At 45.4% G+C, this 18,226-nt stretch overlaps 1 protein-coding gene across 2 annotated transcripts in view; it reads left to right on the forward strand.

The window, feature by feature from the left end:
• ADGRE1 (adhesion G protein-coupled receptor E1) overlaps positions 1-17,033 on the forward strand; it is a 60,396-nt gene extending 43,363 nt beyond the window's left edge. For both annotated transcript variants that reach the window (XM_023540675.2, XM_023540674.2), the window contains 4 exons: positions 897-988; positions 5,887-6,055; positions 6,183-6,287; positions 11,103-17,033. In XM_023540675.2, the coding sequence (XP_023396443.2) occupies positions 897-988; positions 5,887-6,055; positions 6,183-6,287; positions 11,103-11,204 (468 nt within the window). In that variant the 3' untranslated portion in view covers positions 11,205-17,033. The remainder of the gene's footprint in view (positions 1-896; positions 989-5,886; positions 6,056-6,182; positions 6,288-11,102) is intronic.
• Positions 17,034-18,226: the final 1,193 nt, after the last annotated feature.

Raw genomic sequence — 18,226 nt, forward strand, 5'->3', positions numbered from 1 at the left:
ACCCTACTTTGCCAGCAAACCTCCTGCCCAAAGCATTCAGCTCTCTTGCTCCATGGGTTGGCATACCCACCGTAGCCACCTTGCTCTGTGGGCCAGGAAGCCCACGTTGTGGTCTCACGCTGGTCTCCGGGTTCTGCTGCTGCTGTTTCTCTGCTGGCGGACTCTGCCATGCTTGCTGCCGCTTCTCACAGCCTCCTCGCCATCTCCAGTGTTACAGCTCTCACTCTGTCTCTTGGGCCTAGGAAGTTCTCAGCACAGGGACCCTGGGTTCAAAGGATGCGCTCCACTCTTGGCTGTCCTTCTTGATGGTAGTGAGGTGCCCTTCCAGCCTCTGGGATTGGCTCCCTTTAAGCCCAGTGAGATGGCAAAACTGACCAATCCCCTCAATAGAATTCCATACACCTTATTTTCATGGTTCCACCCCCTCAAGGGTTCCATATGCCTTATTTGCATTATCAGCATGCTCTCCAATCCATTTTGTGGGCCACAGTCACCTTATTTGCATAGTTCCATTCAGTCGTTTTGTGGGAGTCACAAGACTATGGCTAGAAGGGCCATATAAAGTAATTCACTACATCGCAACTTGCCATTGAGTCAACCCTGGCTCATGGTGACCGTATGTGTGTCAGAGCAGAACTGTGCTCCACAGGGATTTCAGTGGCTGAGTTTTTGGAAGTAGATCACCAGGTCGTTCTTCCAAGGCACCTCTGGGTGGACTTGAACCTCCAATCTATCGGTCAGCAGCCCAACATGTTCACTGTTTGCACCACCAAGGGACTCCCTGAGATGCCGAGGGTCTAGAAGAGAAGGAACTGTCCACTCAGGGTCATGGTCTATGCCCTAAACCCTGGCCTTGATTCTAACTCTCGGCTGCATCCCTCTGGTTGTCCTTGTAGATCAACACCGTCCTCCTCACCTGGACGCTGTGGATCCTGAGGCAGAAGCTTTCCAGTGTCAATGCTGAAATCTCGACGCTCAAAGACACCAGGTGCAGCCCTTTCTTTCTTCCCGTCCCTTTTCTACTCTTTCTTCCCACAAATGTTTATTGAGTGCCTTTTGTATGCCTGGTCCTGTGCCCAAGGCAGAGGGGTGGGGATGATGAGACCTGTTTAGAATAGCACAGTGTCTAGAGCTGAAGTCAGACTGGGGCCAAAACCCAGCTCTGCCACTTACTAGCTGGGTGACCTTAGGCAAGTTACACAACCTCTCTGAGTCTCAGCTTCCTCATCTGTTGTTGTTTGTTGTTAGGTGCTGTGGAGTTGATTTCAACTCATGGCGACCCCATGTGACAGAGTAGAACTGCCCTGTAGGGTTTTCTAGGCTGTGATCTTTATGGGAGCAGATTGCCAGGTCTTTCTCCCATGGAGGTGCTGGGTAGGTTCGAACCGCCAACCTTTAGGTTAGTGTTGTTGTTAGATGCCGTTGAGTCAACCCTGACTCTTAGTGACTGGTGTGACAGAGGAGAACTGCCTTATAGGATTTTCTAGGCTGTAGTCTTTACAGGAGCAGATTGCCAGGTCTTTGTCTTGTGGAACTGCTGGGTAGATTCGAACTGCCAACATCTTGGCTATCAGCCGAATGTGTCACCATGGGGCATCAGGCCTCCTCATCTATAAAACCCAAACGACCAGTTGCTGTTCAGTCATCTCTGACTCATGGAGACCCCGTGTGTGTTAGAGTCGAACTGTGCTCCGTAGGGTTTTCAGTGGCTGATTTTTCGGAAGCAGGTTGCCAGGCCTTTCTTTGGGAGCTCCTCCAGGTGGATTTGAAATGCTCACTTTTCTGTTGGCAGCCAAGTGCGTAACTGTTTTCACTATCCGGGACTCCCTTCCCCATTTATAGGATGAGGATGAGAATACGGACCCTTTATGAGGCTTTTGAAGTACTTAGCATAGTGCCTAGGAAGAGTGAGTGCCTCATATGTTGCGGGTATTCATACATTTCCCAGTTTCTCTCCTGTGCATACTTATATGTGCATATTGTTGTTGTTAGGTGCCCTTGAGTCAATTCTGACTCATAGCGACCTCATGCGACAGAGAACTGCCCCATATGGTACCCAAGGCAGTAATCTTTGTTGGAGCAGATCGCCAGGCCTTTCTTCACAGAGCTGCTGGGTGGGTTTGAACCGCTGACCTTTTGGTTAGCAGCTGAGCGCTTAACTGTTGCGTCACCTAAAGTATGCATAATTACCAAAAAAAGAAACCATACTATCTTATTTTTTATAACCGTTTATTGTCCTCTTAAAACATGCCATGACTATTTTCCCACTTAAACCAGAAATTCTTTCTAAAATGATTTTTTGTAAAGCATTTCAGTGGAAGGATACAGCGTTACTGTCTCAGGTGTCTAGTACTGCTCTAACAGAAATACCACAAGTGGATGGCTTTAACAAAGAGAAATCTGTTCTCTCATAGTCTAATAGGCTACAAGTTCAAATTCAGGGTGTCAGCTTCAGGGAAAGGCTGTCTCTGTCGGCTCTGGAGAAAGGTTCTTGTCATCAATCTTCCCCTGGACTAGGAGCTTCTCTGCAAAGGAACCTCAGGTCCAAAGGACGCGCTCTGCTCTCGACACTGCTCTCTTGGTAGTATTAGGTCCCCCTGTCTCTCTGCTTGCTTCTCTCTTTTATATCTCAAAAGAGATTGGCTTAAGACACTAATCTTGTAGCTCTCATCAGTATAACTGCCACTAATCCATCTCATTGCATCGTAGTGATAGGATTTACAATACATAGGGAAATCACACCAGATGGCAAAATGGTGGACAATCACACAATACTGGGAACCTTGACCTAGCCAAGTTCACAGGTATTTTGGGGGGACGCGATTTAATCCACGACAATAACTTATTTAAATCATCTCTTATCCATAGATATTTAAGTTGTCCCTGTTTTGTTTTGTTTTCTGCCTTTATAAACAATACTAAGGAGCCCTGGAGTCGCGATGGCTAATCGCTCACCTGATAATCGAAGGTTGGTGGTTCCAACCCACCAGCAGCTCCTGGGGAGAAAAGGCCTGGTGATCTGCTTTCTACTGTAAAGATGACAGCCTAGAAAACCCTACGGGGCAGTCCTCCTCTGTCACATGGGGTCTCTATGAGTCAGAATTGACTCAACAGCACACAATAACAACTTAAGAACCGTATGCCAGATTGCCTTGAATAACCTTCCAGGTAAATCTCCTTCCACATCTGTGGTTATTGAATTCTGGTAACACTAAATGTGAAACTGCCTGAATCACACGGTGATTGGGTTATAATGTTTTAGTATATATTGCAAATCGTTTTCCAGAAAATTTGTTCCCATTTATTTGCGGGGCCACAAAGTTAGTGAACGAGTCAGTCAGAATCTGAACGCCAGTGGGCTGACCTTTCAAAGCCTGGTCACTTTCCCGTTATAGCTTATGGTCACTCTTCTCATTAAAAAAGATGGCTTCATAGTATTTCACACCATTCATTTAACCCGTCCTAAAAAGAAAAAAAAAAAGATGTTTTTTCTTTTTTATAGCTTTGGACACGTGGGTCCTTCTAGTCTTTCGTTACTAGAAACAATATTGAATTAAATATATGTGTACACACATCTTCCTCCCGGTCAGATTTGTTAGTTCTTCTGGAAGTCCATAGTAGTATATTCAATATTCTTCGCCAACGCCGCAAGTCGAATGTGTCCATTCTTCTTCAGTCTGCCTTTTTCTTGTCCAGCTTCGTGTGCATCTGAGGCGATAAAAAGACCATGGCTTGGGTCAAGTGCACGTCAGGCAACAAAGTGACATCTTTGCTTTTTAAGATTTTAAAGAGTCTTTCAAAAAATTATTTTATTTTTGTCATTGTTGAAAATGTTGTTGTTGTTGTTAGGTGCAGTTGAGTTGATTCGGACTCATAGTGACCCCATGTAACAGCGTAGAACTGTCCCCCAGGGTTTCCCAGGCTGCAATCTTTATGGAAGCAGATCACCGGGTCTTCTCCTGAAAAGCTGCTGGGTGGGTTCAAATTGCTGAATTTTTGGCTAGCAGTTGAGCACTTAACTATTGCGCCACCAGGGTTCCTTATTGGAAATAGACACGGCAAAAAAAAAAACCAAAACAAAAACCAGTTCGACAATTTTTCCATTTACAATTCAGGGACATTGATTACATTGAAGTCCTGTAACCGTTCTCAGCCTCCTTTTCGAAATCATTGCACCACCATTAACGTAAATTCACTGTCCCCTCAGCTTCCTATCTAACCTTTCGAGATGCTGTTGTCAATTTTTAAAAAAAAATTATGCTTTAGGTGAAAGTTTACAGCTCAAATTAATTTCTCATACAAAAATTTATACATATATTATTATGTGACCCTAGTTGCAATCCCTATAATGTGACAGCACGCTCCCCCTTTCCACCCCGGGTTTCCCGTGTCCATCCAACTGGGTCCTGTCCCTTTCTGCCTTCTCATCTCGCCTCTGGACAGGAGCCACCCATTTGGTCTCGTGTATCTGTTTGAACTAAGAAGCACATTCTTCATGAGTATTATTTTATGTCTTATATTTTTTTTTTAGTCCAGTGTAATCTTCGTCTGAAGAGTGGGCTTTGGGAATGGTTTTAGTTCTGAGTCAACAGAGCGTCTGGGGCCGTGGCCTCTGGGGTTCCTCCAGGCTTAGTCAGAACATTAAGCCTGGTCTTTTTATGTGAATTTGAGTCCTGCTCCACAATCTTCTCCCGCTCAGTCAGGGGCTCTCTGCTGTGTTCGCTGTCAAGGTGGTCATTGGTGGTAGCCAGGCACCATCTGGTTCTTCTGGTCTCAGGCTGATGGAGTCTCTGGTTTATGTGGCCCTCTTGTCTCTTGGGCTGATATTTTCCTTGTGTCTTCGGTGTTCTTCATTCTCCTTTGCTCCATGTGGGTTGGGACCAATTGATGCATCTTAGATGACTGCTTGCAAGCTTTTAAGACCCCAAACGCCACTCACCAAAGTGGGATGCAGAACATTTTCTTAACTGACCCAGATGTCCCCTGAAAGCATGGTCCCCAGACCCCTGCCCCTGCTACTCTGTCCCTTAAAGTGTTTGGTTGTGTTCAGGAAACTTCTTAACTTTCGGTTTCAGTCCAGTCGTGCTGACTTCCCCAGTTTTGCTGACTTCCCTTCACCTAAAATAATTCTTGTCTACTATCTAGTTAGTGAATTCTCCTCTCCCTCCCTCCCCACCCTCGTAACCATCAAAGAATGTTTTCTTCTGTGTTTAAACCTGCAGCTGTCAATTTGACCTCCCGCACAATGCTCAAGGCAGACTTCATAAAGAGGTCTCTTGGAGCAGATTTGCCCAATGCAATGCATTGTTTGATTTCTTGACTGCTGCTTGCATGGATGTTGATTGTGGATCCAAGTAGAATGAAATCCTTGGCAACTTCAATTTCTTCACCATTTATCATGTTGGAAGCTGATTTGACAGCAACTAACAACAACACCCACCTCTGTGCCCATGTGTATCTGTAGGTGAAATCCTTTTAAATGCCATAGGATCCGCCTTCCCTGTCTGTGGCCATTGGAGACTCTGCCCTGTGTTTATCCCCAGCTAGGTGGTGGGTCACTTGGTGGCGGCCACAGACTGTATTCCCTGGAGCATGGCCCACAAAAAAAAAAACAAACAAAAAAACACCTGCATCCCAGATCCTTATCGTTGTTGTTAGTTGCCGTCAAGTGGATTCTGACTCATGGTGACCCTATGTGTACAGGGTAAAACTGCTCCATAGGGTTTTCAAGGTCATGACCTTTTGGGAGCAGATTGCCAGGCCTTTCTTCCATGGCACCTCTGACTGGGTTCAAACTGTCCACCTTTTAGCTAGTAGTTGAGTGCTTAACCATTTGCACCACCCAGAGACTGCTCCTGGAATCTTACCTTTACGAATCTCCCCCAGGTTACTGACATTCAAGGCGTTCGCTCAACTCTTCATCTTGGGTTGCTCCTGGGTGTTGGGCATATTCCAGATTGGACCCATAGCCAGCTTCATGGCCTACCTCTTCACCGTCATCAACAGCCTGCAGGGAGTCTTCATTTTCCTCATCCACTGTCTGCTCAGCCGCCAGGTTTGTGGCTGCTGCCCCTTCCCATCTCCCGCTCCCCATCCCGCCTGTCTGTGGGACCGGCATGTACAGACCCATGTTCCTGCACCTGGGAGTGATTCATCTCACCACCAGGCATCTCCGTCTGCAGGTGCGAGAAGAATACAGGAGGTGGATCACCAGGAAGACTAAGCCCAGCTCTGAGTCCCAGACCTCAGGGATCTTATTGTCGTCCAACCCCTCCACTTCCAAAATGGTGAGAGGCTGTGCGTTTGGGCCAGGTCCTGGTCAGATGGAGTGCCTCAGTTGTTGTTATCGTGCTGTCTTCCCTCTGTGTGTGACTGTTTTCCTGTCTATTCTCCCCTTTTATAAGACACCACTCAGAAGGGGTTTAAAGGTCCCTGGGTACAGGGAGCCCTGGAGCACAGTGGTTAAAGGGCTCGGCTGTTATATGTGGCAGTCTGCTTCCATAAACATTGCAGCCTTGGAAAATCCTATGGGGCTGTTCTACTCTGTCCTATGGGGTTGCTATGAGTCAGAATCAATTCAGAGGTAACGGGTTTGGTTTTTTGGTTTTATCTTTTTGGGTGGATTGACACAGTGGCTACAACCATGGGCTCGAACATAGCAACAATTGTGAGAAAGGCACAGGGTCGGGCAGTGTTTCGTTCTGTTGTACATGGGGTCGCTAAGATTCAGAACTGACTCGATGGCCCCTAACAACAATCTCTATGGGAGCAGATCGACAGGGCTTTTCTCTTGTGGAACTGCTGGTGGGTTCAAACCACTGACCTTTCGGTTAGCAGCCAAGAGCTTAACCACGGTACAACCACAGCTTCTTAAATACTGCTTAGCACTCATACTAAATAAATACCACCACAGGTTGAGTACTTACTGAGAGCTAAGCTTACCACGTTCGTTGTCTCATTTTATAAAGCATAGGGTTTAAGATTAGGAATTCTGCAGCCAGAAGGCCTGGGTTTAAACACCAGCTCCGTCCCTTACAAGTTGCGCAAAGTTGTGTAAGTTATTTAAAAATTAAAGGATTATTTTCAAATAAAAAGATAAAATCATAACTCATGCTGATATAGAACGGACGTGTGTTAAAGATTTTCTTCTACTCATTAATCGGTGAGAGTATGTAGTGAGCTGGAGGTCTTCAGGGCTGAGCAAGGAAAAGGATATGACCACAAGGTGGCGGTAGTGCACAATAAGCTTGATTTGGACGCTGCGTTTTTTGACAGGTTTGGAAACCCTGGTGTCCTAGTGGTTAAGTGCTACGGCTGCTAACCAAAAGGTCTGCAATCCGAATCCACCAGGTGCTCCTTGGAAACTCTATGGGACAGTCTGCTCTGTCTTGCAGGGTCGCTATGAGTTGGAATCGACTTGATAGCAACGGCTTCGGATTTTGTTTTTTTGACAGCTTTAGGTCCCTGGGTGGCACAAATGGTTTGTGTCCAACTATTAACCCAAAGGTTGGCAATTTGAGCCCATCCAGGGGCACTGCGGAAGAGAGTCCTGGTGACCTGCTCTTGTGAAGAGTACAGCCAAGAACACCTTACGGAGCACAGTTCTGCTCTGTAACACATGGGCTTGCCATGAGTCGGGACAGACTCGAGGGCAACGGTTTTGGGTTTTGGTTTGGTTGACAGGTTTGCACGCGGGGGAAGTCCCTCACAGCGTAAGATCTTCCAAAGACAAGGGAGCTCCCGGGCGAGAGAGGAACAGAAGAGGGGGCTCACGTGTCCAGGTGATGCCCCTTGGCGTCAAGGTGGCGAGTCTCTGGGTTAGAGAGCTCCAAAGGGCAGCAGCAACTTGGGGTCTTTCATAGCCCTGAGGTTTATCTTATCTAGGGCTAGCAGGTGTTGGGTGGTTTTGCAAAGCAGGGAGGCTCCATGTGGCTAAAAATACGCTTATTTGGGGGCTATTTTTAAAGCAATTGGATGTGTAAAGATGTGAGTTTGATGCTTGTGGGGTTTTGAGCTGATGGGTCCCGGCCTGCTGTGAAGAAGTAAACCCGATAGGGCCCATATGGAGAGGCCATCATCTGTGGCTCATTTATATAACAGGGAATTAGGCAGACGTTATAACTTGAGATTTCAAAAGAAAATCTCAAGAACCTATATCTATGTTGTCTTTTTTGATGGGTGCTGTCAAGTCAATTTTCGACTCAGAGTGACCCCATGTGTCAAAGCAGAACTGCCCCATGGGATTTTCCTTCTTTCTTTCTTTTTTAATTTTTATTGTGCTTTAAGTGAAAGTTTACAAGTCAAGCCAGTCTCTCACACAAAAATTTATATACACCTTGCTATATACTCCTAGTTACTCTCCCCCTAATGAGACAGCCTGCTCCTTCCCTCCACTCTCTCTTTTCATGTCCATTCCACCACCTTCTAACCCCTCCGCCCTCTCATCTCCCCTCCAGATAGAAGATGCCAACAGAGTCTCAAGTGTCTACTTGGTCCAAGAAGCTCAATCTTCACCAGCATCTTGTTCTATTCCATTGTCCAGTCCAATCCCCATCTGAAGAGTTGGCTTTGGGAATGCTTCCTGTCCTGGGCTAACAGAAGGTCTGGGGGCCATGACCACCGGGGTCCTTCTAGTCTCAGTCAGACCGTTAAGTCTGGTCTTTTTACGAGAATTTGGGGTCTGCATCCCACTGCTGTCCTGCTCCCTCAGGGGTTCTCTGTTGTGTTCCCTGTCAGGGCAGTCATCGGTTGTAACCAGGCACCATCTAGTTCTTCTGGTCTCAGGCTGATGTAGCCTCTGGTTCATGTGGCCCTCCCTGGGAATTTCTTGGTTGTGGTCTTTATGGAAGCAGATTGCCAGACCTTTCTCCCATAGCACTGCTGGGTAGGTTCAAACTATCAACCTTCTGGTTAGCAGCTGAGCAATTAACTGCTGTGTCACCAGGGCTCCTTTTCTATGTCTATAGGTATATGTTGTTGTGGGTTGCCATCAAGTTGATTCCAACTCACGGCTACCCTGTGTGTTACAGAGTGGAACCGCCCCATAGTGTTTCTTGGCTGTGATATTTATAGAAGCAGATCGCCAGGCCCTTCTTCTGCAGAACTGCTGGGTGGGTTAGAACTGCTAACTTTTAGGTTAGCAGCCGAGTGCATAACTGTTACATCCCTAGGGATCCTATCTATATCTGTACATCTCTATCTCCATGTTTACCTTTGTGTATCTGTGCTTCACATCTCTATCACCACCATCTCTACGTATCTATCTCTAGCTCTATCTTTATATATCTATCTCCATCTCTCTATGTATCTGTATGTATCTCTAGCTCTATCTTTATCGATATATCTATTTCCACCTCTATATAGCTATGTCTATCTCTCTGAGGGATATTGAAATGAATATGTGAATGGAGGCAAAGGTAGTTTTTCCATGGAATTATTTCCATTTTTTTTTTTTTTATCAGTTACCTACAATTTACAGAGCTGTAAAACAGCAATAGCTCCCACTGATGGAATCAGGTAGCCCAGGCACCTGGAGGGGTGTTACTGTGATGTTGGACGCTGCACCGCCTGCAGTTCAAACACCAGCAGGGGGGACAGGTTTCAGCGGAGCTTCCAGACTAAGACAGACTAGGAAAACAGGCCTAGCAATCTACTTCTGAAAATTAGCCAATTTAAACCCTATGGATCACAACAGAATATTGTTCTACATAGTGCTGGAAGACGAGCCCCTAGGCTGGAAAGAACTCAAAATTCGCAGTGGTGGCAGCAGTGGACTGGAGGGTATCAATGATCCTGAGGATGGCTCAGGACTGGGCAATGTTTATGTTGTTCTACATGGGGTTGCCCGAGTCAGAGCCGACTCGACAGCAACTAGCGACAAATATCTTTAAAGGCTCATGCCCCTGTAGATACCACCTCTGGAGTCAGGTTTATTTTAATCGCATCATGACTCTGGTGGAATTCTGTCTTCTCTCTCACGGGCTTAAAGTCCCTTCTTGCTTTCAAATATACTGTGGAGCAACATTTGAGGAAAGCAGGAGCCCGCAGGAGGCTGCCATGAAATCTTGTCTTTGCAGCTTTGTGTGGACATGCAGGATCTCGCCAGCCCCGGAACTTTCTGGAAAATTCACACTGCGGACGGGTGGAGATGTCTTCCCATGATTTCTTACCTGCTTTCTTGCACAAGAGTTTCTGTTCCAGGTTACTATTTTGTCTTCCATGTTCTGCAACTCTTTGAATTTCCTGAGATTTGTCGAAATAGCAGATAGCGGGTCAATGGCACGAGCAAGAACATGGGGCTACCATTTTGTCTTCTCCTATGTTCGTTAGTTCATGGTTCCGAGCGTGTGAGTCCAGCTCTTGTTGCAGTTCCTGACACAGACTAATACTACGGAAATGATTCGCCGTCTGAGTGGCTTCTTGCTGTTAGGTGCTTCTGGCTCCAACTCATAGCGACCCTAGGTGTAATGGAAGGAAATGTTGCCCTTCCTGTACCATCCTCACAATCTTGGCTACACTTGAGCCCATTGTTGTAGCCACTGTGTCAATCCGTCTCATTGAGGGTCTTCCTCATCTGTAAAATGGGGGTAATAACACTATCTTTCTCATCATGAGGATTGAGTGCGGTCATATAAGGGCTTACAATGCTCCTGGCATGCAGGAAACATATGGCATTTGTAAAAAGATAAAATTATAACAGAAACTAAAAAAGAACCATCATCCTGGTATTCTTTGGGAAAGGGCTGCAGAGTCAGATACTGGGGCGTCTTTAATGAGGATTGGACCATTCAGACATTCTAGCTGTCATCTCTAGGCATACTAGAAGTTTTAGTTAACTTTGGAGGCATTAATTTCTCTTCGGAGCCCCCAGGTGGTGCAAACAGTTAATGGGCTCGACGGCTAACTGAAAAGTTAGAGGTTGAAGTCATCCAGAGAAGCTTCAGAACAAAACCCTTCTGAAAAATCAGCCATTGACAACCCTGTGGGGCACAGTTCTACTCTGACACACATGGGGTCACCAGGAGTTGTAGGTGACTTGACAGCATCTGTTTTGGTGTGGTACTTTATTTTCAGCTTTTCTCCATATTATCTCCCCCAATTAGGAGACTCTGGAGAAGCTGTCAGAGTTTGTACAGAAAAAAGACACCAAAGACACTGTGTGCACCCAACCACAGCCGCCAGCTGACCTTGCTGCTGTTCCTTGACTAAAGACAGATGAATGATCTGCTGATCGATGGAGCCCCTTCTGGTCACGTGTGGACTGGACTCGTGCCACCGTGTATATCTCTTCCCTGTGATGTGTTGACTCCTTCCCTATTTTGGTCTCTAGCTCCCTAGAAAGAATGGGACACATGGAGAATTCTTAAAACCAGCATCCTGTAGCAGATCATGAGCCATTACCTGCTCAAGGGATGGTTTTGTTTTTGGTATCTCATTTTTTTATTGTTGTTCAAAGTATAAACAGTAAAACAAAACATACGCCAACTCAACAATTTCTACAAGCACAATTTCGGTGATATTGGTTACATTCTTCCAACTGTACAACCATTGTCACCCCCCTCTACGAAATTGTTCCTTCTCAATTAACATAAACTCACTGCCACCTCAGCTTCCTACCTGACCTTTCCAGTTGCTGTGGTCAACTTGATCCCACAGACATAATTCTTCCAAAGAGCACAATGTTCGAGGCAGACATTATTTACTAAATAAGCTAAGTTAGTTTTTTGATTTGAAGAGGACTTCAGGAGATATTTTTAGGGTTTAAGGATTATTTCAGGGAAAAAATTTCAGGGATTGTCCAGCCTCAAAGGCTCCAGAAAGTCTGGGTTCCTTAAGAATTTGAAATTGTTCTACATTTTCCCACTTTGATCAGGATTCTTCTATAGAATCTTTGATCAAAACATTCAATTATGTTAGCAGAGCACCATCCACTTTCTTCTGGTCTCATGGCAAAGGAGGCAGTTGATGGAGGCGATTAGTCACACATGCCATTTCCTCCGTCTGTTCCTGACTCTTCCTTCTCAGCTGCTTCAGGTGAATAGAGACCAATAGTTGTGCCTTGGATGGCTTACAAGCTTTTAAGACCCCAGGCACTATGCAAGGAGCCAGGAGGTAGAACAGAAGCACTAAAAACGACGTTAGGTCAATTACCCAGGATGTCCCAAGGGGTGCTTTTTAATAATGTGGGAAATGGGGTTGAGTTTCTGACCCCTTGGCTAACACCTGGGTTTAGTTCACAGCACCCTCTCTTGCCTCCCCCTCTCCCCATTCCTCTCCCTGACTTGTATGGTGTTACATTTTATGCCCCCAAAGACTTTTCATAACTCAACGTTTGCCTAACTCAGTATTCTCCATATGGACAAATATTAAAAGGGACGGTTGTATTCTTGGAACACGAAAATACACCATCACTCATGCTTAGGGACACATCGTGGATGGGAGGGTGCTTGTAGCCAGGTGACTAGCACTTTTCCCATTTTTTTTGCCTGATGACATGTTCAAACCTAAATGTAAGCCTAGGTTAAAGATAGTTTTCTTTTCTTGAGTATTTCCAGCAAAAATGCTCCAAACAACATGGCGTATCACAGTGGTGGTTTGGCCTTATTTGTTTTATCACTTTCTTGTCCAAAGTTACTGATTTTTTGGTGTGTTTCTCAGCACTGCAGTTAACAAATGCGTGGTTGACTTTTTAAAAAATATTTCAAATTCTAATGACAGTAAATGTTAAAATTGCAGTCCCTGGATGGTGGAAACAGGGAACAGTCTCAGCTACTAACCAAAAGGTTGGAGGCTCAAGTCCACCCAGAGGGGCCTTGGAAGAAAGGCCTGGCAATCTTCTTCTGAAAATTCAGCCTATAGAGAACAGTTCTGCTCTGACACACATGGGGTCGCCATGAGTCAGAATCGACTCGATGGCAAATGGATGGGGAATCCAGTATCAGGGAATAAGCAGAGTAGACTTCCTGAGAGAAGCAGAATAGGATACCATAGAAGACACAGGTCTTGGGGTCAACATATCGGAATATCCAGTCCCACACCTACAGAACTCGTGCTGTGTGACTTTGAGCTAGTGGCTTCACATCTCTGAGCTTCAGTTTCATGATCTACTAAATAGAGCTGATAACTTAATGGGTAATCTCCATTTTCCTTCAAGAGCCACACTTCCCCTTCTCCACCCTGAACTGTGCCCCAGAAAGCTGGTCTGGGTGGAGCAGAACTCCAGAAGGTGTTCGGGTGGGTATGGCCAATGGAGTGTGATGGCAGGAGATTGGAAGAAGGAAGGAAAGTGAGGTGGGGATATTTCTTTCCGCAGCTCCCCCCTTGTGAGGCCATGGGTTGGTTGTATTTCTCTATCCAAAGGCTTCTACACCTTTCTCCAGGTCTTTGTAACCTCTGTCTCCCTTTGCCTCTCACAGGCCTGGAGGTTGTTATCAGCTCTCCACATTGCTACCTCTCGGGTGCAACATTATCCCTCGTTGCTTTCCCCTAAACTTGCCGCCACCTTTGTAATAAACACTTCAAGAAACTCGCCTCATTCCTCCATTTGAGTGTGCCTCTGTTTCCTGGCAGGACTCTGATACAATAACAATAACTACCCCATAGAGAGGGAGCCCTGGGAGCAGAATGGTTCAGCACTAGGCTGCTAACTGAAAGGTCAGTGATTGGAACTGCCCCCCTCAATGATTCCAGGGGAGAAAGACTGGACAATCTGCTCCCATAAAGATCAAACTCTAGAAAATCCTATGGAGCATTTCTACTGTCTCACATAGGGTCACTATGAGTTGGAACCCAGTCGACGGTACACAACAGCACCCCATAGAGTTAATTGTGAAGATTAAGTGGTACAACGCATGTGAGTGACTGGCTTGGTCACTGGAACATAATAAACACCCAGAACACTCGTCTGACGATTTGTTTACTGTAATGGTTTATGTTTTGCTGTGACGCTGGAAGCTATACCACCGGTATTTCAAATACCAGCAGGGTCACCCTTGATGGACAGGTTTCAGCAGAGCTTCCAGACTAAGGCAGACTAGGAAAAAGTGCCTGGGGACCTCCTCCCAAAAATCAGAGAAAGAAAACTCTGTGGATCACAACAGAACGTTGTCCAGTAGGGATCACAACAGAACGTTGTCCAGTATGGATCACAACAGAACGATGTCCAATAGGGTGCCAGAAAACGAGGCCCCCAGGTTGGAAGTTTGCAACAATGGACTCAAACATACCAATGATCATGTTGCTGGTGCGGGCTCAGGCAATGTTTTGTTCTGTTTTACTGGCAACAACAAATATAAAACCATTCCCATCGACTCAGCCCGGCTCCTGATGACCCCATGTCTTACAGAGTAGAGCTGTTCCATAAAGTTTTCTTGACTGTAAACTCCACAGAAGCAGATCGTTAGGGTTTCTTCTGTGATGTCACTGAGTGTGTTCCAACTATTCCAAACTTTAGGTTGGCAGCCGAGCACAGACTGAGAAATAAGAAAGCCCAATATTCCTATGTTTGTTTGCTACAGGCAGGGGGAGGGTCAGGGTCAGGGTAAGTGTTAGTGTGGGGGTTACGGTTGGGGTTAGTGTTAAGGTTATGGTTAGAAAACTGGGTCCTCGGTAATCTTTCAACGGCAGAGAGTCGATGAAAAGGGGAAGGAAAACAACGTCCCCCTGAACAGACCAAGTCGTAAAAGTCAGAAATCTGGAACTGAAATGCCCATATTTCATTTTTGTTGGTTACCCTTCCCCCATCGGCTTTCCCAGTGAGCTGCGCGTGTTAATAGTCATTATTTCACTCTCCAGTTTTGATGCGGTTTGCCCTTTAAATTTTTTTTCCCAAAGAAGTACTGACTTCACGGTTGCACGCTTGGCTCCTCAACGTTAGCAGCGTTCTACCTTCCTGGTCCTAACCTGGCTCCATGTGACATTAAGTGACAGAACATTCCATGAGGGGGTGATGAACTGCTGCTGGTGACCACAGCTTTTTGTGTTCGTGCCACTGTGTTTTATTAGATCTTGTGCTGAACTATGGAACTCACACCCACAAATAGTGGCTCTTTTGAAACCCCCGAGACTCCTTGAGAAATAGGAAATGTGAGGCTCTGTAGTTCCTCCTCTGTTATCAGTGAGAATTTGGGGAACTACGGCTAAGACCACGGCTGCTTTCCTGTAGTGAGCGTTAAACATCTTCCATTCTTTGGTTACAGAAAAATTAGAGTCTAACTTGATTCAACTGGAGGTGGTGCTGGGCTGGTGTGAGGGTCATCTCCCCAAAGTGGCCCATATGGATTTCTAAGGGGACATTCAAATGGGCATAGACAATATTTTTATTGTTTGACTTTGCTTTTAGAGACAAGGTTTAATTTCTTTAGAAATAAACACATTTAAAGCAGTGGTTCTCAGCCCGGGGTGAGTTTGCTCCCAGGGGATATTTGGCAATGAATGGTTAATGGACTCAGCTGCTAAACGAAAGGATGGAGGTTCAGGTCCACCCAGAGGTACCTCAAAAGGAAGGCCTAGTGGTCTATGTCTGAAATATCAGCCACTGAAAACCCTGTGGAGCAAAGTTCCACTCGGACACATTTGGGGTAGCAGTGAGTTGAAGTCAACATGAAGGCAACTGCTTTGATTTTCTTTTTTTTGCTGGGGGGGGAGACATTTTTAATTGTCCTGATTTGGGGTAGGGGCGCTACTGATATCTAGTGTGGAGGCCAGGGATGCTGCTCAACACCCTACAATGCACAAGGCAGCCCCGCACCACAGAGCATGGTCCAGACCCATATATCCATAGTGATGAGGCTGAGAAATCCTCATTTAAAGGAAACCATGATTTTTGTTTTCCTTCAAATTAAAATGGGTCACGGCTAAACAGGTGAGAAATCGAATAAGAAAGAAGCTTCCCAGGTAAGTTCATCTACAGAAAACTCCGTATCTCCAGGAAATTCTTAACCATTGACTTGTTCTTGTTAGGCGCCATCGGGTTGATTCCCACTCATAGGGATCCTAGGTACAAGAGAACCAACACTGCCCGGTCCTACGCCACCCTCACAATCATTGTAATGCTTAAGCCCATGGTTGCAGCCACTGTGTGTCAATTCATCTCACTGAGGGTCTTTCTCTTCTTCACTGATCCCCTACTTCATCAAGAACGATGTCCTTCTCCAGGGACTGATCCCTTCTGACAACATGTCCAAATTATGTGACACATAGTCTCGCCATCCTTGCTTCTAAGGAGCACGCTGGCTGACCTTCTTTCAAGACAGATTTGTTTTTACTTCTGGCAGTCCATGGTACCTTCAATATTCTTTTCCAACACCACAATTCAAAAACGTCAATTCTTCTTCTGTCTTCCTTATTCATCGTCAAGCTTTCACACGCATAGGAGGCAATTGAAAACACCATGGCACGGGTCAGGCGCACCTTAGTCTTCAAGGTGATACCTGTGCTTTTCAACAGTTTCAAGAGGTCTATTCGAGGCAGATTTGCCCAGTGCAATGTGTCTTTTGATTTCTTGACTGCTGCTTCCATGGGGATTGATTGTGGATCCAAATAAAATTAAATCCTGAACAACTTCAGTCTTTTCCCCATTTATCATGATGTTGCTTATCAGTCCAGTTGTGAGGATTTCTGTTTCCCTTATGTTGAGGCATAATCCATATTGATAGCTGTGGCCTTTGATCTTCATCAGTAAGTACTTCAAGTCCTCTTCACTTTCAGCAAGCAAGGTTGTTAACGAGTCTTCCTCCAATCCTGATGCCTCATTCTTCTTCGTATAGGCGAGCCTCTTGGATTAGTTGCCCAGCATGCAGATCGAATAGGTAGGGCGAGAGGATAGAACGCTGACACACAACTTTCCTGTCTTTAAACCACACAGTATTCCCTTGTTCTCTTCAAACCGCTGCCCCTTGGTCTATGTACAGGTTCGTCATGAGCACAATTAAGTGTTCCAGAATTCCTATTCTTCACCATGTTTTCCATAGTTTGTTATGATCCACACAGTTGAATGCCTTTGCATAGTCGATAAACCACAGGTAAACATCTTTCTGGTATTCTCTCCTTTCAGCCAGGATCTATCTGACATCAGCAATGGTATCCCTGTTTCCATGTCCTCTTCTGAGTCCAGCGTGAATTTCTGGCAGTTTGCTATTGATGTACTGCTGCATCTGCTTTTAAATGATCTTCAGCAAAATTTTGCTTGCATGTCATATTAATGATATTGTTCTATAATTTCTGCATTCGGTTGAATCCGCTTTCTTGGGAATAGGCATAAATATGGATCTCTTTCAGTCGGTGGGCCAGGTAGCTGTCTTCCAAATTTCTTGGCATAGGCTAGTGAGCACCTCCAGCGCTGCATCTGTTTGTTGAAACATCTCAATTGGTATTCTGTCAACTCCTGGAGCCCTGTTTTTCACCAATGCCTTCAGTGCAGCTTGGACTTCTTCCTTCAGTACCACTGGTTCCTGCTCATATGGTACCTCCTGAAATGGTTGAACATCAGCCAATTCTTTTTGGTGTAGTGACTCTGTGTATTCCTTCCATCTTCTTTGGATGCTTCCTGAGTCGTTTAATATTTTCCCCATAGAATCCTTCACTGTTGCAACTTGAGACTTGAACTTTTTCTTCAGTTCTTTCAGCTTCAGAAAATTAGAGCATGTTCTTCCCTTTTGGCTTTCTAACTCCAGCTCTTTGCACATGTCATTATAATACTTCATCTTCCCGAGCCGCATTTTGAAATTTTCTGTTCAGCTGTTTTATGTCATCATTCCTTCCTTTCGCTTTAGCTACTCGACATTCAAGAGCAACTTTCAGAGTCTCTTCCAACATCCAATTTGGTCTTTTCTCTCTTTCCTTTTCTTTTTAATGATCCCTTGCTTTCTTCGTGTATGATGTCCTTCATGTCATTCCACAACTCGTCTGGTCTTCAGTCATTAGTGTTCAATGCATCAAATCTGTTCTTGAGGTGGTCTGTAAACTCAGGTGAGATATACTCAAGGTCATACTTGGGCTCTTGTGGACTTGTTCTAATTTTCTTCAGCTTCAACTTGAACTTGCATGTGAGCAATTGATGGCCTGATCTGCGGTCGGCCCCGGCCTTGTTTTGACTGATGATATTGAGCTTTTCCATCATCTCTTTCCACAGATGTAGTCGATTTGAGTCCTGTGTGTTCCATCAGGTGAGGTTCATGTGTACAGTCACCGTTTATGTTGGTGAAAAAAGGTATTTGCCATGAAGAAG

The sequence above is a fragment of the Loxodonta africana genome, chromosome 3 (assembly GCF_030014295.1).
Source record: "Loxodonta africana isolate mLoxAfr1 chromosome 3, mLoxAfr1.hap2, whole genome shotgun sequence".
Classification (NCBI taxonomy): Eukaryota; Metazoa; Chordata; class Mammalia; order Proboscidea; family Elephantidae; genus Loxodonta; species Loxodonta africana.